Source organism: Pelodiscus sinensis, chromosome 1 (genome assembly GCF_052426305.1).
Source record: "Pelodiscus sinensis isolate ZL-2025 chromosome 1, ASM5242630v1, whole genome shotgun sequence".
In the NCBI taxonomy this organism is placed as follows: Eukaryota; Metazoa; Chordata; order Testudines; family Trionychidae; genus Pelodiscus; species Pelodiscus sinensis.
In genome coordinates this window covers 144964579-144989648 of record NC_143052.1, presented here as the reverse complement: position 1 = coordinate 144989648, position 25070 = coordinate 144964579, and the positions used below count along the sequence as shown (strand labels likewise).

The 25070-nt window shown below is 45.6% G+C and overlaps 1 protein-coding gene across 1 annotated transcript; it reads left to right on the top strand.

The window, feature by feature from the left end:
* Positions 1 to 3701: 3701 nt before the first annotated feature.
* On the top strand, positions 3702 to 24447 carry LOC102453952 (3 beta-hydroxysteroid dehydrogenase/Delta 5-->4-isomerase). Its single transcript, XM_014579843.4, has 4 exons — positions 3702 to 5678; positions 5869 to 6091; positions 17882 to 18046; positions 23487 to 24447. The coding sequence occupies exons 2-4, from the start codon at positions 5938 to 5940 to the stop codon at positions 24299 to 24301; spliced, it is 1134 nt and encodes a 377-aa protein (XP_014435329.2). The 5' UTR covers positions 3702 to 5678; positions 5869 to 5937; the 3' UTR covers positions 24302 to 24447.
* Positions 24448 to 25070: the final 623 nt, after the last annotated feature.

Genomic DNA, 25070 nt, shown 5'->3' with positions numbered 1-25070 from the left:
TACCGCTTCATTAACTACTTCGGTCGTCTCCATTTGCATCTCTAGTCCGAACTAGGGATGCAGTGTAGATGTACCCAGAGAGATTATTACAGCCTCTTCCCGACTTGCGAACTGGTTATGGACCAAGCAATTGGTCCGTAACTCAGTTTGTTCGTAAGTCGGACCCCATAGAGTTACACGCGACTACGCGGTTCGTAAGCACGGATTGCATTTGTAACTCGGGGTCCATCATTCACGACAGCGGTCGGAAATGCGAACGGTCGTAAGTCGACCATTCGCAACTTGGGGACCAGCTGTATTTTCTTTCTTCAGGCATGAGGATGGGAGGAGGGAAGCTTATTTCATTAACAAGTGTGAGGCACTCAGATACTACAATGATTAGTGCCTCCGAAAAGTCTACATGTATGTTCAGAAATGAGTAAGCAAATTTTAATCTAATGCCTCAGCACATAAACTGCTCACAGCTATGCTAAGACAGAAGTATGCCAGGCACATTGTTAGGGACTTGGTTCATCACTGGTGATTTCAAGCATAGGCCACTAGACTTCACGAGCAATGGGTCTAATCTAGCATTGCAAATCACTCATTACTTTTTTATTTTGAAATTATATTTGGCATCATTCAAAACTGTTTGTAGCTGCTGGGAAGAGCTATTCCATTAACAAGTGAATTTTTATATCTTGGTTGTATACTGGTTTAATAGGCAGAAGGGAAAACCCAGCTACTATTTCTGTCCTGTTTAGACCTGAAGTTGTCTCTGAGATAAATATGTCCTCACTGATACATTAGAGTCCTTCACTTTGGGGCCTTTCTCTATGTTCCAGTGAAAACTAACCTTGCTGGAAGCCACGCAGATAAACCCAGGAATAACACAACATCAGGCACTGTGATAGATTTCAAGGATGTTCCCCACCAAAGCAGCAATGCCTCATACTGATAACCCAGGACATCTGTGGGGACAGCCCTGAAGTGGCCCCCTTATCTCTTCCATCTCTTGGGCTGGCATAGACCTCGGGGGGGGGGGGGGCAGCATGTTGAGGCTCTGGGGGGAAAAACTATATACATTGGACACCTTGCTATAAGCCGCCTAATACAGCATTCCACAGAGTGTGATCTGTCCCCCCTCCAGAGCTCTGGAAGGGTTTCAAAAGCTATTTTTCACAAATTGGACTAGTAGCCCCTCCCCAAAATCCAAGCCCCCTTTTCTGCATCTGGCACGGTTTATTTGTTGGGAGTTTCTTTGGTGTAAATTGAAGCAAAGCCAGATTTACAGACAATCCCAAACCCGGATATGTTGTAAAAGCACTAGGAGAGCAGAACTGAGCTGCGACGAATGCAGGGAAGGCAGAGGCAAGGGTGCTACATGCTGTAGGGAAATTCAGCCTTAATTAACATAAAAACCTGTACCTAGGAAGAGAAAATCCATTCAGAAGTAGCTATATCATTTTACACAGTACAGTGCGTTCCTTTTCATCCTGAACCCTCCCCTCATATTTACTCTGGGGGGAGGAGGTGGCTACAGCTGAGGAGGGGAGGAGTCCACATGAGTCTTTTTACCACAAGACAGTGGCTGGCACCATGAGAAAAGTGAAGATCTGTGATCAAGAACTAATGGTTTCTCACGTGAATATGTCACAGAGACAGGTTCCTGGTGTTGCTCTTTTACTAAAGATGCAAAGCTGGGCGCTTGCGGGGTCAGCTTTCCTTTAAAAGAGAAACTGCTAACATTGAGTTAGGCTGTTTTCTACCATAACTTGTTTATGTATAAACCCCATTGCCTTGATGAGAGGTTGTAATGGGCTGCGTGCATACGTTCCCCAAAGTAATTTATAGAGCAGATTTTTTAAGAAAAACCATCCACATTGATGTAATACATTCCAGTGATGGAGACTCCACCATGACCCTTAGTAAATGTTCTAGTGGTTAATTACCTTGACTGTTAAAAATGTATACAAGAGACCCCCGCTTTGCGACGGCCCGATTTATGACCCCCTGCACTTTACGACCTTTTCCATAAGTGTGGAAGGGGCTAAATTCCCCCAGCTTACATCCTCGGCCCCACATTTACAATGGCATACGACACCTCTCTTAAATGCGGGCTCGAGTTACAACACCCCCAACTTGCAACACTATCCCCGGAGCCGATCACGTTGCAAGTCGGGGGCAGCCTGTGTGTCATTTCTGGTCTGAATTTACCTACCTTCTACTTCCAGCCATCTAATCACAGAATCAAAGAAGATTAGGATTGGATGAGACCTTAGGAGGTCATCTAGTCCTACCCCGTGCTCAAAGCAGAACCAGCCCCAACTAAATCAAGCCTGGCCTTAAAAACCGCCAAGGGATGGATATTCCATTGCCTTTCAGTTAATCCATCCCAGTGCTTCACTGCCCTCCTAGTAAAATACCTTTTCCTAATATCCAGCCTGGGCCTCCCACACTGCAACTTGAGATCACTGCTCCTTGTTCTGCCATCTGCCACCACAGTGAACAGCCTCTCTCCATCCTCTTTGGAACCCCCCTTCAGGAAGTTTGAAGGCTGCTATCAAATCTTTCCCCCCTTCTGTAGACTATACAACTCCAAATCCCTCAGCCTCTCCTCATAGGTCATGTGCTCCAGCCCCCTAATCATTTTCATTGCCCTCTGCTGGACTGTGGCCAATGCGTCCACATCCTTTCTGTAGTGGGGTGGGCGGGAGAGGCAGAACTGGACACAATACTCCAGATGTGGCCTCACCAGTGCTAAATAAAGGGGAATAATCACTTCTTTAGATCTGCTGGCAATGCTCCTCCTAATGCAATCCAATATGCCATTAGCTTTTTTTACTACAAGGGCACATTGTTGACTCATATCCAACTTCTCATCCACTGTGATCCCCAGGTCCTTTTCTGCACAATTCTCTAGTGAATCTTCTGGCTCTTTGCTGAATCCTCTCCAATGTATTAACATCCTTCTTGAACTGAGACACCAGAATTGGTCACAGTATTCCAGCAGCAGAAGCTTTTTTTGTTACGCCAGTCATCCCATTTTTGTTACTCTGGTCCCCAAGGTCATTTGGTTCTTCCTGTATAAGATTCTGATCTACCCCTGCATTAATGAGGCCTCCCAATTTTGTATCAGCACATTTCATCTGCACACTCCTATTTTGTGCCAAGGTCACTAATAAATATATTAAATAAGATTGGTTCTGAGACTGATCCTTAAGGAACTCTGCTAGAAGCTTTCATCTGTCTTAGTGACAAAAGCCCACAGGTAAGTAAAAATGCCATCCTCAATGAAGGGCTGAAGGAGGAGGGGGCATGGGAAATAGCAATGGGTTGCATAGAGAGACAAGTAGGAAAATAATGGGACAACCTGTCAAACATCTTAGCTGTGAATAACTTAATGGAAGGAACATGGGAAACAGACAGAACTGGAAGTCTTGGCACACAAACAATTCCTTCCTCATCTCCCACTGTCCCTGGAGCCACCCGAGTGTTCTGTGGACGTCTCACATCCTGGTAGTGATCCTTGCCAAGTCTCTGAGGTGTGATGGGCAATAGGACTATGCGTAAATATAGTATCCTAAAGCATTTTGGTATTATTTTTCTTTTCAGTTTTCCCCCAAGGAAACATATTTGCTTTCTTTGGGAGTCCTGGGAAGAATTTATGAAAAGGGCCCATGGACAACTAATGGGTTTCATCATTAACTATAGGTCGTGACTTTTTTTTCTTAATAAACGGGCCATCTTGCCCAGAAAGAAAACTCTTGCACCAGCCTCTGATGGGAATACATTGTTTCAAGGTTTTGAACTAAAGCAGCCTTGCAGAAAATCACAGATAGTTTTTTAAAGGGCTTGTTTTAAGGGGAGAAATTTCCCAAGGACTTTGCCATTGAAATGCTTGCACAAATGGTCTTAGTATATGCATACCCTGGCTGTGGAGGCCTCAATATTCCGAGGGCCCAATGACATTTTTTATATTCCGCTTGTATCTGAAATCTTGTGGGTAGGGAGAAGGGGGGAGGGTTTAAAATGCTATTTCCAAAGCTGTACACCAAATCCTTGGCTAGCTGCAGATTAACATTGTGTTTAAAAAAGAAAGAATGTTTAGGAATTATTTAGGCGGGGCATTAAATAAGAGATTGTGAAGCTCCGACTCCAACTTTTTTGGAGCCAGAGAGAAAGAGAGAGATGGAGTCTATAGTCTAGTGTTTAGGGCACCCACTTTCATAAATGCAGAACAACTTCAGAAACCTATAACAGCATACCCTATAGCCAGTCAGGGCATTCATCAGTGAGGTGGGGGAGGGCGAGTAGAGTCAAGTTACATTTGAACTTAGTCTCCTACTTCCCACAGTGCATTAACCCCTAGCTGATAGGGGAATATCACTACTTCCTGGTTTATCTGTTAGCCAGAAGCTGGGAATGGGCAACAGGGAAGGGATCACTTAGTGATTCCATGTTTCTGTTCATTCCCTCTGGGGCACCTGATATTGGCTGCTATCACCAGACAGGATGCTGGGCTAGAGGGATCTTTGGTCTGACCCAGTATGACCATTCTGATGTTCTTATGAAGGGATGACCTGTCTTAGGCACTTAATTCCAGAGAGGATTCATACCTGTGACTCCCGAGAGGAGACAAGCATCTCCCTCTGGTTCAGAGTTAGGTGCTTACCTCTGGTTGAGGACTAGGGCTTACGCATAGACCTGGGAGGCCGGGGGGGGACAAGGCAAGCTTTGACAGATTCCTAACATGCTGGCTTTTGTGGCTCCCATTCTGAGGCGCCTAACTCTCTGCCCGCATTGTATATAGGGAATCTGGGAACCTAAATCAGGCTGGTGGATTCCATAGGGTAGTAGGGTGCCTAAAGTTAGGTTCATCATTGCAATGCCTAAGGTCCCTTTGTGGATTAAGCCCACTGAGTTGAGACAGTCTTGCTGGAGCTTTCTAACAGCTGGCCGCTCATACTTCTTGGCAACTAATTCAGAGGGTTTGTCAAAGTGATTGTTTTTCCATTTGAATGGACTAGTTCACAGAGGTGTTGCTGGCCGCACAGCTAGCCGTGTTTGTTGACTTTCCTGGGGAAGAGTTTTGAATCTATAGATTATTTGCTTCCCAGGCTATGGGTGAGTCATTTTCCAAAGTATTTAATATGGCATTGACGCCTGCCACCCTGGCTGCTGGGTGAGGAGGAAAGGCAGCCCCGAGGCATGGGCACCCAAGCGAAGGACAAGAAGCATGAGCACCACAGACAAGCCTCTGAAACAAAAATGGTCTTTTTCCCTGTGGGAAGTTAGTGGCAAAGGGTCAGAGCTTCAGCACCTGGCACAGGCTGCAACAGAAATTGTCCCAGGAGCATTTTATTTCTATCCTAGAAAGATTTCGCACAAGGGACTACACTTGCATGGGCATTCAGAAGTCCAAGGGTGCTCTGCAAACCAATGGTGAGAGGGCGCGGGGGAGTCTGTGTGTCATCAATCATCCAAGGCAAATGATGAGGATGGGAGGGAGGGAAAGGGAAGATAAGAGCAGTGCTAGCTGTGCAGTACATAAATACAAGCCACTCTTCAGATCTTGCCTACTGAACCCTAGGCAGTAAGTAGCAAGGCCCGAGACAGACGTCAGTAAGGTTTATTTATGATGTGCATTGATTTTAATTGTTATCTTCTGCAGATTTGTTAATTACAATATCTAATTAGTAAGTGTTTAGTGATTTGCCATGAAAAAAATGTAGAGGCAACTTCTGACTATTAATGTGCCAGATTAATGAAATTATCGAGTTAGGGTTGCTGTATGAAACTGGGTGGTTGTTTCTGGCTGGAGGCCCTTTCTGGTGTTAATGTTGGTCTCACCAAGCTTCTTCAAGCTGATGCTCTTTTTCTTCTCAGTCAGGAAGAGGAGCTGCCATTGCAGGGTCTGGAGGTGGCTGCCTTGAAGCTAGGTAGCAATCGGGTGCCATGTCTTTGGCTGGGGTGAGCTGTCTGGTGACAGGAGCAGGGGGATTTCTTGGCCAGAGAATTGTCCGCCTACTGCTGGAGGAAGAGAAGGAACTGGCTGAGATCCGAGTCCTGGACAAAGCCTTTAGCATCGAGGCACTCAAGAATTTTACAAGTAAGTGACTATTGTTAGGACAGGGGGATTGGAGGGGAATTCTTCAGCTGCACTCTCCAGCAGAATCTCTTGGAAGATTTTCTCCTTTCAGAGAGTTGCAGATCTGGGACTGACTGACTTCGAGCATGTATGTTTCATTTCCATCCCCAACAAAGCTCCGTACATGTGGCACAAAAATCAGAGATGTTAAAATGAAATGGCAGTCGCTTCACTGGGCGTTCTTGGGGTCTCTCTGTAGTACAGAGGATTACTTATGAGTGTGTTACAATTTTGGATGGGATATGCAGACTGAGATATATGGGGACAAGTTTAATTATTATCAATTTTTATTATAGCAGGACCCAACAGTGAGGCCCCTTTCTGCTAGGTCAGATCATCTATAGTAAGAAACAGCACCTACCTCTAAGAGTGTACAGTCTAATACAGAGTAAGAGTGGCAGAAACAGAGTAGTATTATCCCTAGCTGGGAAACTGAATTCCCAGGTTACACAGGACCTCTATGACACATCAAGGAACCAACGTTTTAAAAAATGTCTAAGTGACTTAGGAGCCCATGTCCCATTATCCAAAATGGCTTAGGTGTTCGTGTCCCTTTGACTTATAATGAGCTTTAGGCACATTTGAAAATGTTATTCCTCAATCCAGTGCTTTCGATCATCCTTCTTCTCTGCAGTCATTGTCTTTATGGACTCACCCTATACAGCTTGATAAAGAACAATGATCTTTCTGTAGCATTTTAAATCGATGCATAGACTTCTGCAGCAGAGACACAATTCCCTATGAAATGGCAGAGTGTTTTAGAATAGCTTTTCAATAACTCTGCTAGTTGGTTTCAGCCCTATTCAGTTCTATGCCAGGTTCCAATAAGGATTTGCCACGGTCTCCTCCAGCTCAGTTCATGCACCTCATGTCTCATTTGCAGCAGCAGGTGCTGGTCTAGTCTCAATGCAGTTCAGATAATGCTGCAAATCCTGTAACCACAAGTGGGCCAATATTGTGGGGCCCCACTCACGTGAGCTATTCACAGTGCCTGGAACAGTGTTGCACGGGGTGGAGCATGAGCTTTTTTGTGCCAGCTGCGAGCTCTGCAGGGATAACTCAGCTCTCTTCGGGCACATCTGTACGGCAGGGCTAAAGCCGAAATAAGCTGTGCAGCTTGAGCTATGTCAATTGTGTAGCTGAAGTCGAAATAGCTTAACTCGGCTTTTAACGCTGTCTGCACAGCAGAAAGTCCAAGCTGGAGCACTCTTACTCCGACTTCCCTTCCTCCTCGTGACATGAGGGTTACAGGAGTCGGAGTAAGAAGTCCTCCTGTTTACTGTGTAGACACGGGCTGTGTTATTTCGGAGTAACGTCAGTTAGTCTGAAATAACGCTGCTGTGTAGATGGACCCTTAGAAATCAGAGCATTCTCTTGTATCATGCAAGCTTGGCTGGCCACAACAAAGATTTCTCTGCTTCTTTTATTTGATGGGGATGAAGAGGCACTATTCCCTTTGAACTCCCATCTCCTCTCCCCCTCCCACCCAAGACTTGCCAGATCTGTGCACACTTTGGGCATTTCTCCACTGCAGTAAAACAGCTGCATTTGGCTCATGTCTGCTGACTGTGATGTGCAGGGCTTGGGCTACAGGACTATTACAATTGCAGTGCACAAGTCCAGGATGTCTGCCCTGCAATTTTATAGCCTTGCTGCCCAAGCCCTGCAAGCCAGAAGTATCTGACATGGGCCAGGTTCAGCTTTTTCACTGCACTTTAGATACACCTTTAAGATCTGTCTTTACCCCACTACCCAAAGGGCAAGGCGCTGATGGATGGGGTGACCCACACATTTGCTTTCACCTCTAAAAATGAGTGATACCAGAGGGCGCCCAAAATATACTTGTGCTACCTCTCAAGTATCCCCCTGAATGATCCCCCTACACTCTGATAATTAACTTTGCTTCACTTCAGTCCCAGTCTCTGTATCTATAACTGCACGTCTAGTGACTATGTCTCAGCAATCTCTCTTGGACAGTAAGTGAAACAGTCTGAGTCCGTGCCTGTTCCTGACAGAGATTCCTGCTCTAGATGCAGTGTTGTTGCAAGACGATTGGGCTTGACTGGTCTCATCAGCATCCATCCATGATATCCCAGTGTAACTCCATTGACTTCAGGGGAGTGACTCTTGATTTACATTGGCTACTTTATTCTTTTGTACATACTTATTTCTGTATTTGTTTCAGGCAGCTCTGATACAGCCAGTGCAAAGCACAGAGACTCACTCATTTCATGAGTTACTTTAATCTGACTGTCCTTGAAAAACAAGACATGATGTGCACTTAGCAGCTCTTATCTTTGTTTAGGTCAGGGACATTCACATTTTCCCTGACCCAGGACTTCTTGCTGGGGGCCTTCAACTTGCACAAAACAGAGTAGTTTGCCAACTGCTTCAGCCTCAGGGTGGAGATGTGCACTGTGGAAGAATCAGTCTTAGCATGCAATAGGGCCAGGATTCTCCACTCCAAATAAAGTATGGGGGGGCGGAAGGGGCTGGAGTTTCTGCTGGATAAGCCTGCTTATTAAGGATGGCTAAGAGGCCATGTTGAAGAACTCAGGTTCTAGGGCTCCACCGGGACCATTTTTCCTCCTTGGAAGGAGGAAATGTATCTATACCACTGCTAAGTTTCCTACTAGTAAGGAGGTTTGGTTTATTTGCTCGACATTACCTAGCAAGCTTCTCGAAACTTTAGAAATATTGTAAGTGCCCAATCTCTTTCAAGGAGCATTCCTTGTCATTTTAAAGCAGCAGCTTTCATGTCTGCTACCACAGCTATTGCTTTAAAAAGATCTGTGCTCACAGAACGCCCAGTATTTAAGCATGATATCTAGTGCCCTGTGTGCACTCTGCACCATCCCCCATTGGGAAGAGTAGAAGGAGTGTGGCATATCGTTAGAAGTATGGTTTTGGAGATTCTATGACAGAAAATCTCAGTATAGCAGCTACCTTATTAAATCCAACCTTAATGTAGAGCTAAAATTACATTTGTTTGCCTTTGTAGCTGCACTAACAAGAGACATGCACAATACTCCCAGGACTTCACAATAAAACAGCTGATCTGGAACCAATAGAGTACATACATAAATATAAATGGCTCAGCTTCTCAATGATAAATCAGGTCAAGATGTGACAAAGCATTTAATACCTTACAAATTAAAATAAGCTGTGTGGGGTTTTTTTTTCCAGTGGATGCCTGAAAATACATTCTTTTAATCAGCTACCTATTTCTCTAGAAATTGATGGAGGATGCCTAACTGTACATCTCACTGGCAATTACTCAGCAGCAGTTAGGAGCTGTTTGAAGGAAGATCGATAATAAAGCACGCTGGGTCATTTACAAAAAATGCCTAAGTCACTTAGCCCTGGTCTGCACTAGGGAGTTATTTCAAACTAACTCCCCTCATTCCAAAAGAACAAGCAGCATGTCCACTCTCGTTATTTCAAATAAGCAGCTGGTTATTTTGAAATAATAACTCCTGCTTTCCATGAGGAATAATTCTTATTTTGAAATAGTTATTTTAAAATAGCAGTAGCGTGGATGCTCCTGTGCTGCTATTTCAAAATAACTACTCCTCAGGGCCATTCAAAGTAATTACTCCCCAGTGTTTCCTGGGGCTCTCAGTTGAGGTAGCATGGCCACATTAAGGGAGCCTGCCTCGGACTAATTTCAAGGCTTCCCTGTAGTGTGGGACATGCTATTTCCAAATAGTTATTTTGGGAGTTATTATTTCAAAATAAGTTCTTTCAAAATGATTTCCCAGTGTAGGTATGCCCTTAGAAGCCTCAATCCTACTGACTTGTATGTGTTTTAAACAGTATGTAGAAGATAAAGACAAATAGTTTGGGGACGGGGCAGCTAATATGACTGAATTGGTAAGGTAGATGCTGCTTAGGATTTATTAGCATAACCCTCAAATTCCTAATCGCGGAATTTCCAAGCAACAGGCAGCACCCTGGTTTAGAGCTGAGGTGACACCAAGCGTGGGTCGAGCAGGCAGAACTTTTGCAATGGCTGCCTGCTGCTTTAAAACAGAGGCAGCCAAGGACTGTGTGTGCTTGTTGTACAACAGAATATACCACAATGAAAAGATGAGCTGAATTTCTCCTCCCGCCCTCTCCCAACCCCAACCCACACATGCTTCTCTGGTAGCTGGTCAAAGACCAGTTACATAAAGGTCATTTGTTGTTTGTCCCAGCTCTCCACCTTTGCAATAACCTCCCCCTAGCATTCATACCTCCTCCTCCCCGCTCTCTGCAGCCCCTCTAGGGCCTAATTTTCCACCCACACCAATGTACATCAGGAATAACTCAGGAGTAACTGACTGAACGCAGTTCAGTGCTGAAAGCTGATATAAATGAAAGGTGAATCTGGCTCATGTTGTACTTACAAAGCAATTTCCATTGATTTCAAGAGAACAGGACGCAGCCTATAGTGAGCGCATTTTAGCCCTACTTCCCCAATGTAACTTGGAAAGATTTTTCTGCATTTTCAAACACCTAGGGTGTGTCTAGACTACATGCCTCCTTCGACGGAGGCATGTAGATTAGCCAGATCGGAAGAGGGAAATGAAGCCGCGATTAAAATAATCGCGGCTTCATTTAAATTTAAATAGCTGCCCCGATCTGCCGATCAGCTGTTTGTCGGCAGATCGGGGGAGTCTGGACGCGATGCCCCGACAAAGAAGCCTTTCTTCATCGACACAGGTAAGCCTGGTTTCACGAGGCTTACCTGTGTCGATGAAGAAAGGCTTCTTTGTCGGGGCATCGCGTCCAGACTCCCCCGATCTGCCGACAAACAGCTGATCGGCAGATCGGGGCAGCCATTTAAATTTAAATGAAGCCGCGATTATTTTAATCGCGGCTTCATTTCCCTCTTCCGATCTGGCTAATCTACATGCCTCCGTCGAAGGAGGCATGTAGTCTAGACACACCCTTACTGACTGGACAGTATCTAAAACTAAATACAGGGGGTGGGGAACAGCTAAATACATTAGACACCCTGCACTGACTGTATTGTGTTCAAACGAGTTTCCATTTGCACATGAAAAACCTTTCTCTTACCTAACAAATGTATGTGCTAGTTACACTCTCAAAAACACTGTGCTTATTATTAGTGATTTGTATCACCATAATGCCCAGAAGCCTTAGTCAGGGACCAGAACTCCATTGTGCTAGGCACTGCACAAACACAGGATTCTACACCTTCTGGAGTCTGCAGATAAAAATCCTAATATTTGTGAATGTTAGAACAAACCCAGTGACTGCATATTTACAGAATTTCCATAGGTGTCTTTGCCTCTCGAGAGCAGGCCCATATATGTAATCAAACATTTTGCACATATACACATACAAAACATAAGGTGTTTTGAAAATATAAGTAGATAATAATATGAGCTGTAAGGGTACATGTTTCTCTATTATTGCTACTTTTATACATGTCAGAGGCTTAGAACTTTGTAACACTTCATGAACCAGTAGTAAGATCAGAAAGACTATGTGAGGAGGAGATGGATGGATGGAATGATGAATGATAAGGAAGACAGGAAAAAGAAGTTGAATGAACAGAAATCAAAAGTTAGGAATTATAGAAAATCAATAATGGAAATAAAGGGGCACAAGGCAAAATCTATAGTTAAGGACAATAACAAGGAAAGAGTGTTGGTGAATGCTTCAGAGTTCTTTGTAATCAGTTGCCAATGCACAGTAACTAGATACATTCGATTTTCATTGTTAAAGACCACGCCCTGGCTCTAGTGAATTCAGTAGTCAAACTCCACAATCTCACCCCTGGATTTTGACTGTAGTTCAGGCTGCAAATGTAATACACGGGGAATGGGGCATTTCCCTTGCTTGCAATGGCAATTTGTTGACATTGAAATACTGTAGCAGTTACAATGTAAGAGACTATAAGAGTGTTGCCCCCAGCAGGATATTGGACCTAGAAGTGGACTGGAAGAGGCGCTGCAGGTCAGGTGTGAGGAATATTAGCAGATATGTGTGTGAAACCCAGGCCCGGAAAACAGATGGTTCAGCAAGTCGGGACAGAGATGTATCAAGAGAGTAGGGTCTAGAGCAGGGGTCTCAAACTCAATTTACTGTCAGGCCAGTGCCAGTCTGAAAATCTGCCTAGTGAGCCAGTGGGCACCGGCCTCTGGTAGTGCTCTGAGGGAGGGGGTCTCTACACTCCTCCCCCCACAAATCTCCCAGACTTACCTACCACCCTGGGCAATTTAAAACCTACTGGGGGGCCCCGCCGCCACCAGCAGTGCAGCAGGGTTAGAGCGGGATGTAAGATCCCATTTCATTGGTTAACTGGCTAAAGGTAATGTTTAATTGGTTATGTGATTAAAGGAGAGGTGGGTGGGAGCTACCATCATGGCTGGGCTGGAAGGGCCCCCTGCTGCAGGTGGAGGCTGCTCCAACCCAGCAGAAGCAGCCCCTGTCTATAGTGGGCCTCACAGAGCTGAAGCAGCCCCCTACTTGCAGTGGGAAGGAAACTGCTCCAGGTCCCATCTATTAACTGGAACCTGTGATTAACCTTTCACATCCTGAGTTAGGGTATGTCTACACTTGCATCCTAGTTCGAACTTGGGATACAAATGCAGGCATTCGAAATAGTCAATGAAGCGGGGATTTAAACATCCCGCGCTTCATTAGCATGATCGCGCCGGCGCACTAGTTCGAATCACAGCTGATTTGAACAAGGAAGTGCGCACCGGGACCCATTAGTTCGAACCAAGGGGGTTTGGTTCAAACTAACACATCCCGGCGTGCACTTCCTGATTCGAATCAGCTGTGATTCGAACTAGCGCGCCGGCGAGATCATGGTAATGAAGTGCGGGATGTTTAAATCCCCGCTTCATTAGTGATTTCAGTTGCCTACATTTGGATCCCTCGCTCAAGACAGGGAGCAAGTGTAGACGTACCCTTAGAGTGGCTTCTTGCTGCTAGCTCCATGCTCCTGTGGCCTGTGGGAGGTGTGCGCAGCGTCCTCAGGTGCAAGTTGTGAAATTATTCACTCATTTTGTGAAACTGACTAGATAGCAGGGATACCAACGTTCTTGATTTGATCACAAGCCTCTTGATAATTGGGGCTTTTTATTTCTGCCAAGGTCCATCCATGTTGTTATAATTAAGCCAGATCTGAGAAAAGCTAGAAAACATGCCCCGAGTTCAGCCAAAGACCTCAAACGCCAGACGCCAAATAAAAAAATCCCCAAGTGTATTTTTATCGGTGATATTAAGAAACCATTTACTTTTTTGGGAGAGGGGGCGATTCATGAGTTTTGAATGCTATGGGGTAGAAATACAGCACATACAAGTTGATAGAGTCTCCCCCTGTGCCCAGGAGCCCAGACCGAGACTAGGAACCTACAAAAGACAAGCAACTGAGTCCTCACCCTGACGCCCCCAGGCAGTGCTTTTTTTTTTTTTTTTTTTTTTTACTGTACCTATTTTCCCTGCATAACTTAAAGGAATTGCATTCCCCTCAAGTGAACCGGCACCTCTTTCCTTGGGACAACCAGGCTCCTGATGGAAGTCCGCTCAGGACATACGGCTCTTAAAGGGGCCACAACTGTATTTCGGCCTCCCAGTGTGTCTTTTTTTTTTTTTCTCAACAACTTTCTCCCCAGAGTACCGATACCTTTTTTCTTACACAAAAAGCACTGCCCCTAAGCCTCATGCTGGCATACTTCTCTCCCCTGCTACCATCTGCACCCTTGCATGGGAATCCTACCTGCCCCCCTCAGCTAACATACACCTCCTTGCAGTGGGATCCCCGCACCCCTATCTGGGGTCACCGAAAATGAAACTCGCCATCCTCACCCGATTGGCTGCAGAAGCCTATCAGCTTCGGCCACTCCCTGGCCTGCATGGTTCGTATCATGACAAGGGCAGCCAGTGCAGCTTGCTGGACCGAGCAGCACCCTCTGAGGCTGGGACTGTGTAGGGCAGAGGTCTCCAACCGTTTTAAGCACAAGATCAGTTTCTGAATTGAAGTGCAATCCAAGATCTACCTCAGATCCAAATATCCTTGTCCCACCTCCTTTGTGCCCCTTTTCCGAGGCCCTGTCCCTGCTCATTCCATCCTCCCTCCCTCCCTTTCACCAGGCAGGGGTAGAGGGTTGAGACACAGGCTCTGGTCTTGGGCTAAGAGATTTGGAGTGGGAGAGGGTCTGGACTTAGTGCATCCGAGGGTACTGAGGGAGTTGGCAAATGTCATTGTGGAGCCTTTGGCTATTATCTTTGAAAAGTCATGGAGATCGGGAGAAATCCCAGATGACTGGAAAAAGGCAAATGTAGTGCCCATCTTCAAAAAAGGGAAGAAGGATGATCCAGGGAACTATAGGCCAGTCAGTCTTACCTCAGTTCCTGGAAAAATCATGGAAGGGATCCTTAGGGAATCCATATTGAGGCACTTGGATGAGAGGAAAGTGATTAGGAATAGTCAGCATGGATTCACAAAGGGCAAGTCGTGCCTGACCAATCTGATTAGCTTCTATGATGAGGTAACTGGCTCGGTGGACATGGGGAAGTCAGTGGATGTTATATACTTGACTTTAGCGAGGCTTTTGATACGGTCTCCCACAATATTCTTGCCAGCAAGTTAAGGGATTGTGGATTGGATAAATGGACGGTAAGATGGATAGAAAGCTGGCTAGAAGGCCGGGCCCAGCGGGTAGTGATCAATGGCTCGATGTCAGGATGGCGGTCGGTTTCTAGCGGAGTGCCCTAAGGTTCGGTTCTAGGACCGGTTTTGTTCAATATCTTTATTAATGATCTGGATGAGGGGATGGATTGCACCCTCAGCAAGTTTGCGGATGACACTTGAGGGCAGAGATAGGGTACAGAATGACGCAGACAAATTGGAGGATTGGGCCACAAGAAATCTGATGAGGTTCAACAAAGACAAGTGTAGAGTCCTGCACTTGGGATGGAAGAATCCCAAGCATTGTTACAAGCTGGGGACCAACCGGTTAAGTAGTAGTTCTGCAGAAAAGGACCTGCGGGTTACAGTGGATGAGAAGCTAGATATGAGTCAGCAGTGTGCCCTTGTAGCCAAGAAGGCTAATGGCATATTAGGTTGCATTAAGAGGAGCATTGCCAGCAGATCCAGAGATATCATCATTCCCCTTTATTCGGCTTTGGTGAGGCCACATCTGGAGTACTGTGTCCAGTTCTGGGCCCCCCACTACAAAAAGGATGTGGACGCATTGGAGAGGGTCCAGCGAAGGGCAACCAAAATGATTAGGGGGCTGGAGCATATGACCTACGAGGAGAGGCTGAGGGACTTGGGTCTGTTTAGTCTGCAGAAACGAAGAGTGAGGGGGATTGGATAGCAGCCTTCAACTTCCTGAAGGGAGGTTCCAAAGAGGATGGAGAGAGGCTGTTCTCAGTAGTGACAGATGGCAGAACAAGGAGCAATGGTCTCAAGTTGTGGTGGGAGAGGTCCAGGTTGGATATTAGGAAAAACTATTTCACTGGGAGGGTGGTGAAGCACTGAAATGGGTTACCTAGGGAAGTAGTGGAGTCTCCATCCCTAGAGGTGTTTAAGTCTCGGCTTGACAAAGCCCTGGCCGGGTTGATTTAATTGGGATTGGTCCTGCCTAGAGCAGGGTGCTGGACTTGATGACCTTCTGAGGTCTCTTCCAGTTCTATGATTCTATGAGGGGCTCTGAGCTGAGCCTGGGGCAGGGAGCTGGAGTGGATGGAGGGGGCTCAGGGTACAGGCTTTGTGAGGGAGTTTGGATCCAGGGGGCTGAGGGCTAGGACAGAGGCTTCAGGGTGAAAGAGGGGGTTCATGACTGGGGAGAGGTTTGGGATTCCAGCTCCTGGTGGACACTTCTTACCTCAGGTGGCTCCTGGGTGGTGGTGCCGTGGGGCTAAGGCAGGCTCAGCCCTGCCCTGGCCCTGCACCACTCTCAATAACAGCCAGAAAACTCCCTCCATCCCAAGCCCTGTAACCACCCCCCCCCACTAATTCTGGGAGATTGGGGGAGGCACCCTGACATCAGCACCCCCTGCTCTCCTTTCCCTGCCCTGCCCAGCAAGCAGGAGGCTCCCGGGGGGTCAGCTCCCAGGCAAAGGGCAGGAGTTGTGCAGCAATAGGGGGAGGGGCAGTTGAAGTGCTGTGATTGATCACCTCTTGGCCAATCCAGTCAGGATCACCTGTCAGAGGCTCCAAGACCTACCAGTAGATCCCGATCGAGTGGTTGGTGACCACTGGTGTAGGGAATGGGGGGTCTGAAAGCTACTGGGAGCCATGTGTGAGAGTGAGACCTTGCGTGCTGCTCACCTCCCCCCATGCCCTCCCACACGGGCCTGACTTTTCAAATTATTTCGCAGGTAGGGTTGCCAGATGGTTTAACAAAAATTACCGAACCCTCCCCTACTTTCACCCTCCCCCCCAAAAAATGGGAAAAATTCTGCTGAACAAAAACAACCCGCCAGCAAAAGTAGTTGAGCAAAAAAAAAAAAGGGCCCGCTCCATCCCCTCTACATGTCCAGTATTTTCTGATTTTTTTTTAAACTGAACGCAAATACCAGGCTGTCCAGTTCAATACCGGACACCTGGCAACCCTATTCGCAGGCCAGATTGGAGAAAGGCTCAGGCTGCAGATGGGCCCTGGGCCTAACACTGGAATAGTAGGAGATGTTAGATAGTAAAACTCTTGTGCTCTGTAAAACCTGAGACTAGGATTCAGCCCTGGAGCAGCAAGAAATTCAGGCCTGAGGGGCCTCAGAAAAGATGTGTGAGACTGGCATTAGAAGAGCTGTGGGAGTAGGGCTGGAAGAAGGAGATTTACCGGACAGGAAGTGTGTGCATCTGCAGAGTGGTGTATGTGTCTCATGGCTGGAGGGATCTTTAAGGAAAACTCCTATTATGTCAGCCTGCCACATGTCTGGAGTAGGAGTGTTGTGTAACAGATCGCCACACATGTCAATGCGGCTACGTCTACACTGGCATGATTTTCTGAAAATGCTTTTAACGGAAAAGTTTTCCGCTAAAAGCATTTCGGAAAAGCACATCTAGATTGGCAGGATGCGTTTCTGCAAAAGTACTTTTTGCAGAAAACGTCCGTGGCCAATCTAGACGCGGTTTTCCGCAAAAAAGCTCCGATCGCCATTTTCGCGATCGGGACTTTTTTGCGGAAAACAGTACTGTGCTGTTTACACTGGCCTTCTTGCACAAATGATTTGCGCAAGACAGCTTTTGCCCGAATGGGAGCAGCACAGTATTTCCGCAAGAACACTGACGATCTTACATGAGATCATCAGTGTTCTTGCGGAAATTCAAGTAGCCAGTGTAGACAGCTGGCAAGTTTTTCCACAAAAGCAGATGATTTTGCGGAAAAACTTGCCAGTCTAGACACAGCCTGCCTGTACTACACTGTATGCATGTAAAAAGAGATTTGTGGCCTTGCAGTAGGCAGTTTTCTGGGTCTTACTGGCACTGGAAAATGTTTCTCTTAAAAAAAAAAAAAAAAAGACGTTTTGCCTTTATACATTTCAGAAAATAACAAATATCACAGGAATTACACAAAACTGTAACAAAAGCTTAAAGGACTGCAGCCAGTGGGTAACCAGCATACACTTTGCCTGCCCCATAATGCCACTAGCACTGTGTTCCACAACTGCCACCATGAGATCAGTACAAGTATTTCCGTTGGCTCAGTTTCTCACTACTCCCTTTATTTCTTCTCCTTGCTGGCACAAGGCCTCTTCCTTTGTTTCATGTTGCTCTTGCAGATTTCAAGGGTCAGACTGAGGTGAAGATCTTGGAAGGGGACATCCGGGATGTTATGTTCTTGCACAGTGCCTGCCAGGGTGTCTCCCTTGTCATCCATTCGGCATCCATCATTGACATCTTGGGCATTGTGGAGAAGCAGCTTCTCTGGGAAGTCAACGTAACAGGTGAGCAGAGTGGATTTCCTTTGTTGGATTAAGCCTTGTGTCTATCAAGCAATCACCATCATCTGCCTAGCACTGGAGACTTTTGTCCTGATGAAGCAGCTGAGTCACTGGGTTACTTGGTGCCTCATGCAACCATATACACCCACAAAAAGTGTGCATAGAGCTCTGCCAGGCTGATTGGGTAGCACTGGGTACCCACTGTGCAGCAGTGTAAAGAGGCAGGGCATTGCAGCATCATGCCCTAAGACTAGAATCAGAGACTTCAGGGAGCAAAGACACTGTTAATCCCTAGAACCGTCATGCCTACTGTGTTAACTGGCTGAAAAATGCACAGAAAGGTATTTTTAATTCCAGCACCCATTCCCGTTCTCCTCCAGGGCTGCAGAGACTTGCCTATGTTTAAAGTATTACAGGTTTTATACATAATTACCGTCACCTCCTATAACCAGCTCACCTCAGGACTCTCCTCGCCTATGCTTCCCCTTTTCTTTTCCCTTCTCTTCACCTTGTCTTTCCCTCTGCCTTTAGCTTTCTTCCTGCAATCTTCAAAGGCAGGAGGGGCTCCTACATCCTTCCAGAAGCTCACTGTTAATATTCCATCATCAAACTGAACAGAGGGTTCTTAGTTTGACCCAGTGTGGACATACTTAAGGGTCCATCTAGTCCACTATCCTGTCTGCTGGCAGTGGCCAATGCCAAGTGCCCCAAAAGGAATTAAGAGAACAGGTCATCTTCAAGTGATCCATCCTCTGTTGCCCATTCTCAGCTTCTGACAGAGGGTAGGGACACCATGCCCGCCCATTCTGGCTAATAGCTATTGATGGACCTAACCTCCATGAATTTATTTAGCTCTTTACTGGCCTTTACAACATCATCTGGCAGAGAGTTCAAAAGCTGATTGTGAGTCGTGTGAAGAAGTCCTTCCTGCAACTATTAATTTCATTTGGTGACCCCTAGTTCTGTTGTTATGGGAACAGGTAAATAACTATTTCTTATTTACATTCTCCACACCAGTCATGATTATATAGACCTCTATCATAGACCCTCTAAGAATCAGGAGAGAGAGAAGTTAGGTTGAGAGCTACCTAAACCATAGCTTTCTCTGCCACATAATCACAAGCAACTTATCAGTCATCTAGCTATTTTTTGTTTGGTGGGCTGTCTCAGTTTGTTCACATTAAAGAAATTAAATTTAACTCATCCTCCTCCCCCTGTGACTGAAGTCCTGAGACACATATTGAAAATGAACTCAGGTAAAAGTTCCTCTCAAGGCAATGAGGCTATTCACGTAAGTAAGGAATACTTATCACAGAAAATTAGAGTTAAAGCTCAAAGCAGGACCAATCCTAACTAAATCATCCCAGCCAGGGCTTTGTCAAGCCAGGACTTAAAAACCTCTAGGGATGGAGATATTCCCCCACCACACATACACCACGGTAACCCATTTCAGTGCTTCACCAACCTCCTAGTGTAATAGGTTTTCCTAATATCCAACCTAGACCTCCCCCACTGCAACTTGAGACCATTGCTCCTTGTTCTGTCATCTGTCACCACTGAGAATAGCCTCTCTCCATCCTCTCTGGAACTTCCCTTCAGGTAGTTAACGGCTGCTATCAAATCCCCCCTCACTCTTCTCTTCTGCAGACTACATGAGTAAGAATTTGCAGGACTGGCCCATTAAATATACACTACATGACAGATACACAAATTAATAATGCTGAGAGTACCTGATTTTTTTTGTATTTCTACCATATTTTATTTTAAATGCACATCCTTAATACAATTTGGTCTGCATTTAATTTTATTGGGGTCAGTGTTATATTAAACAGATACTACTTTGACAAATCTCCCCCTAACCTCCATATTTGTACCTCACTAGTTTTCCATTACTTTTTTTAAAAATTCACAATAGTGGAAAGCTAATTAAAAACTTTTCCTAAAACCTTGTATTCTGTGTTGTCTAGGCACAGTGGTGTACATGAATTCAGTTTTTTAACTATTTTATTCTTGGCTGCTTAACAATAGTGCTTTTTTTTTCAAAGTGAGGTCTTCATTACTTCCTAGTTGTCCAAACATCTTTTCTTTAGTTTTCTTGTTAAAGACGGATGGAGTTCCGTATGCCAGTCATGATAAAGTCAGTAAGTCCTCCTATTTCTCTTCTCATTATTAAACAGATCTAAATTGTTTATTAGTGTTTCTTTTCCCCTACAAAATCCTTTTCATTCCCCATAGTCTCTTTGGCAATATTAACTGCAATATCATTCTGCATTTTGCAGACTCTGTCTTTTCCACTAACAGACTGAATAGTCTTGCTTGGGCACTTCCTTCCTTCATTTCTAACTGTTATTAATTTAACACTCAGACCTTTGATTTCTGAAGCCAGGTTAGGAATTTCTTGTTTACTTGTCTGTTTTGCTATGCTTGGAAGATGAAGTTGAGCATGCAGTCTTTGGTGTATGCATTACAATAGCTTTTAATTTGAAAAAAATAATGTGATTGTGCATTTTAAAAATACTTATATTCCATACAGAAAGCTTTGATAAAGAGCTCACCAAAGTTCTAAAGTGGAAAGCAACAGGCAGGAAATGCCAGGATGATGGACGCAAGCTGCTTTTTGTTCATTATAATGTAGTCTTTGATTATGTGACTATATACATTATCTTTGTGGCATCCTACTTTATTCAAGGACCGCTCCAAAGTCAGACTTGATTGAAGTCAATAGAAAGACTACCACAGATTTGAGCTGGCTTAAGTCCATCCCCATTTAGGGAAGCATTTAAGCACATTTCTGTCTCAAAAAGGATGGAATGTAAAAGCTATCCTTTTTACTCATATTTTTGTGAGTGTGTGTGTGTGTGTCCCTCCTCTCAAGATGTCTTAGTAGGTGCTATGTCTCTCTGGGGTCTCATATTTTAATTTTTTATGTATATTTATATTGCGTTTTAAAAAAAATTGTAAGCTGCCTCATATTTTAAATAGAGAGGCGGAGTAAAAATATTTTTAATAAATAATGTAACAACAGGACCTCAGAATACAGGATGGAAGGTGCATAATGAATGAGGCAGAGCCTTAAAAATCCCTGTCTCAACAGCATAAATTTGAAGTCAGTGAAATTTAGTATAAGTAAGAGCAGAAGTTATCCCTCAGTGCAGTGCTTAGATCAGTGTTTATTTGGCCACGGAACCGCTAGGGTTGCCTTAAAAAAAAAAAAAAAAAAAGGCCCTTGCCATGTTTCATCAAGGAATAAAAAAGGCGAGTCCCGCCGCAAAAAAATAAAGGCTCTGTCTCTTTAAGACAGGGCGGGAGAGCGGCTCCTTGTGGAACCCTTACTTTTGCTTCGTGGAACCCTGGAGTTCCACAGAGCACCACTTGGGAAACACTGGCCTAGACAATACACAAACCAAACCAAAAACAAGTAGTTGTTTGATTAAACAGCTTGTATGAGCTTCATCCTGGGATAACCCAAGAAGGGGGAGGGGAGGTGTGCAAAGAGTGCAGTTGTCTTGGGACTTGGCAATTTAAAAGGGCTCTGGGCTTTGAGCCACCCCTACTGCTACCATGGTAGCAGCAGCGGACTGCACCTGGGCCCTTTAACTCATCAACAGTACCTCCTGTTGCATAGTCCAGGCAGCACTAAAGGCTGTTTGGGGGAGGCTAGCCCCTGGTCCTGACCCTTCTGCCCATGGTTTCTCCCCCCCCCCCCAAACGCACCTTGTCCAGTCCTCCACAAACAGCTACGCTGACTCCTTCTTCCCAACTCAAAAAAAAATCCCAAAATATTCAGTTTCATTGTACCTAATTCAAGTGAGGACTCCTGTCAGCCTCCGGAAGGAGGAACTGACAGTATCAGGAGGCTCTGTGGGAAGTTGTTTCAGGAGATGCCATATTCCTAGGGATTTCTGTACCAAAAAAACCCGCAAAATTAAAATTGAGCACTCAATATTTTAATATTCTACAAAATTCTGCATATTTTAATTGTCAGATTAACACAATATTATCACAAGTTTCAATTATTTTCATAATTTATTTTGAAATATGTCAGCAAATATGTCTATAGCAATACAGACAACAAAATAGATTTAAGAAATAGATTCCTGACTAAGTATATTCATGCAGAAATCTGGTGATAATTAATGTAAGCCATAATACGAACCTGTATTTCCTCCTTCCCCAGAAGCAGTGCAAATGCTTGGGGCAACTGGAGGTAACAGAGTAGCTGAGGAGGAGGGTTGTTGGGTATGAGTGAGAAAAGTATGGAGCAGGGCTTTTTGGGGGGGTGGGAAGGGATTGTTAGAGAGCTACCCCCATGCAGACCCTTGCTGACCCCTAACTTCTCCCATTCAGTCAGGCCCGTGTCCCTCCATCCCTAGTCAGACACAGACCCCCTCGCCCCCAGCTCCCACCCCAGTTTGGCCCTGCATCCCTCCATCTGTCTACCTGTGTCTTTATGCCCCCAATCTCTATATCCCCATGTGGTCCTGTATCCCCTACTCTGTGCCCCCACTCAGCCACTGCCCTTCCTCCTGTAGCTCTGCACTCCATTCCCCTTGGCCCATGTGTCCCGCATTCCCTCCGCTGCCCCATGTATCTCAGTGCACGCACTCAGGCACCTCCCTATCCCTGCATAGCCCTGCACCCCCTTCCTCTGTGCCTAAACCTCATTCAGCCTCTGCCCCAGGCTGTCTTCCCTCACTAGTTCTTGTGAGCCCCCATCTGACTCCACTAGCAGCTCTGTGCTATCTCCCCATATCCCATCTCTTGACCTGGCTGGGGAGGTGCTGTGAAGAAGGCTCCACAGACTCTTTCTCTTATCTAATGGGAGTGGCTGTTCTATTGTCCTGTCACAGCACTCTCTGGTAGGCAACAGGCAGCACTGCAGCAGAAGCTATTTACTGAACCAAACTATGCACCACACATGCACAGTGGCGCAGAATTCCCCAGGAGTAATGCACTTTCAAAATAATAAGCATACCTCCTCTCTGAATGGGGAAGCTCTAAATCTGAAGCTCCATCAGCAGGGGTCACTCTAGCTACAAGCAAACTAGGCAGCGGCCTAGAGTGACAGATTTTAGGGCAAAGTCATTTCTGGGCTCCTCTGGACGGTGCTGCAGATTGGTCTACTGAAGTGTGAAGTGCTCTAACAAAAAGTAGCACTCTCACTGCCCCGTGTGGACACTGCTGGCATGATCTAAAAAGTATCTAGTCCAAGTGGATGCAATCCTCTTGCAAACAGGATTGCAGTTACACATACTGCTCCTGGTTCATGTCAGTAGGGTCTCCACAGACCAGTTAGAGTGCTCTGCAATTCTTCCTGCAGGGCCATGTAGGCAAGCAGGTAGGATGTTTTGATTAGAGTGGCAGATTGTGGTGAGTGGCCTCAGTCCATGAAATTGTCTTGTAGTTTTCTGTCATATGATACTAACATGTTCCTCTTTTCAAGGTACCCAGTTACTGCTGGATACCTGTGTCCGCAATAATGTCCAGCACTTCATCTACACCAGTACTATAGAGGTGACAGGCCCAAACTGCAGAGGGGACCCCATATGCAATGCAGATGAAGATACGGCCTATTGGAGCTCACCAGGATTTCTTTATACCCAGTCTAAGAGACTGGCAGAGATGTCTGTGCTGAAGGCAAATGGCCAGGCACTGAAGGATGGTGGCATCTTCCTGACCTGTGCCTTGAGGCCCACGTACATCTTTGGAGAAGAAAGTCCATTTCTCCTGAATCACCTGGATCAAGGCCTCTTGAACAAAAATGTCTACCTGCGGCGGTCTAGGAAAGAAGCGCTGGTGAATCCTGTATATGTGGGGAACATTGCATGGGCTCACATTCTCGCAGCAAAAGCCCTGAGGAACCCAGAAAAGGTCCAGCAGATCAAAGGGAACTTCTACTACATCTCTGATGACACTCCTCACATGAGCTATGCTGACCTCAATTATGAGCTGTCCAAGGAGCTGGGGCTTGGGGTGGAGCCCCACTTGCCCATGCCGCTGACGATGTGGTATTACTTCGCGCTACTGCTGGAGATTGTGAGCTTCCTGCTTAGGCCCTTTGTCAAATACATCCCTTCCACCAACCGAAAGCTTGTGGTCTTGATGAACACACCATTCACTGTCTCCTATAGGAAGGCATGGAGGGATTTTGGTTACGTGCCCCGCTACAAATGGAAAGAGGCCAAGCAGCGCACCAGCCAGTGGATTGCCTCGGTGATTCCGCAAAGAAGGGAGTACCTGAAAATCAAGACTGCCTAAGCCTGAGAGAAACTGAGGCATGACAAGAGGAGCAGGCCCATGAGCTACAGATGAGGAGGATATATTGCAGAAATAGAAGACAACAAAGCATTGAAACGTGAAATCTGTGATGAAAAACAGAAATGAATAAAGAATATTACACTCTTCATTTGTTTGTGGTGGATGGGCTATCCTTATCTTCAGGGGGTAGCCGAGTTAGTCTGTTAGGGTATGTCTACACTACCACCCTAGTTCGAACTAGGGTGGTTAATGTAGGCAACCGGAGTTGCAAATAAAGCCCGGGATTTGAATTTCCCGGGCTTCATTTGCATATTGCCAGGCGCCGATATTTTTAAATGTCCGCTAGTTCTGACTCCGTGCCCACGGCTATACGCGGCACGAACTAGGTAGTTCAGATTAGGCTTCCTATTCCAAACTACCAGTACACCACGAGGAGTAACGGTAGTTCAGAATAGGAAGCCTAATTCGAACTACCTAGTTTGTGCCGCGTGTAGCCGCCGGCACAGAGTCCGAACTAGTGGATATTTAAAAATGGCGGCGCCCGGCAATATGCAAATGAAGCCCGGGAAATTCAAATCCCGGGCTTCATTTGCAACTCCGGTTGCCTACATTAACCACCCTAGTTCGAACTAGGGTGGAAGCGTAGATATACCCTTACAGAAAAGAACAACAAATGGTCAGTAGCACTTTCTAGACTAACGATCTACATGTTTTGTTAGTTTATAAAGTGCTACTGACCATTTGTTGTTCTATCCTTATCTTGTTATCA

Excerpts from the sequence above, each read along its gene's own strand:
- LOC102453952 (XM_014579843.4), top strand. The coding sequence starts at position 5,938 with ATGTCTTTGGCTGGGGTGAGCTGTCTGGTGACAGGAGCAGGGGGATTT. Across the intron at positions 6,092-17,881 it reads GGCACTCAAGAATTTTACAA|ATTTCAAGGGTCAGACTGAG; the intron begins GTAAGTGACTAT and ends TTGCTCTTGCAG. Across the intron at positions 18,047-23,486 it reads CTGGGAAGTCAACGTAACAG|GTACCCAGTTACTGCTGGAT; the intron begins GTGAGCAGAGTG and ends CCTCTTTTCAAG.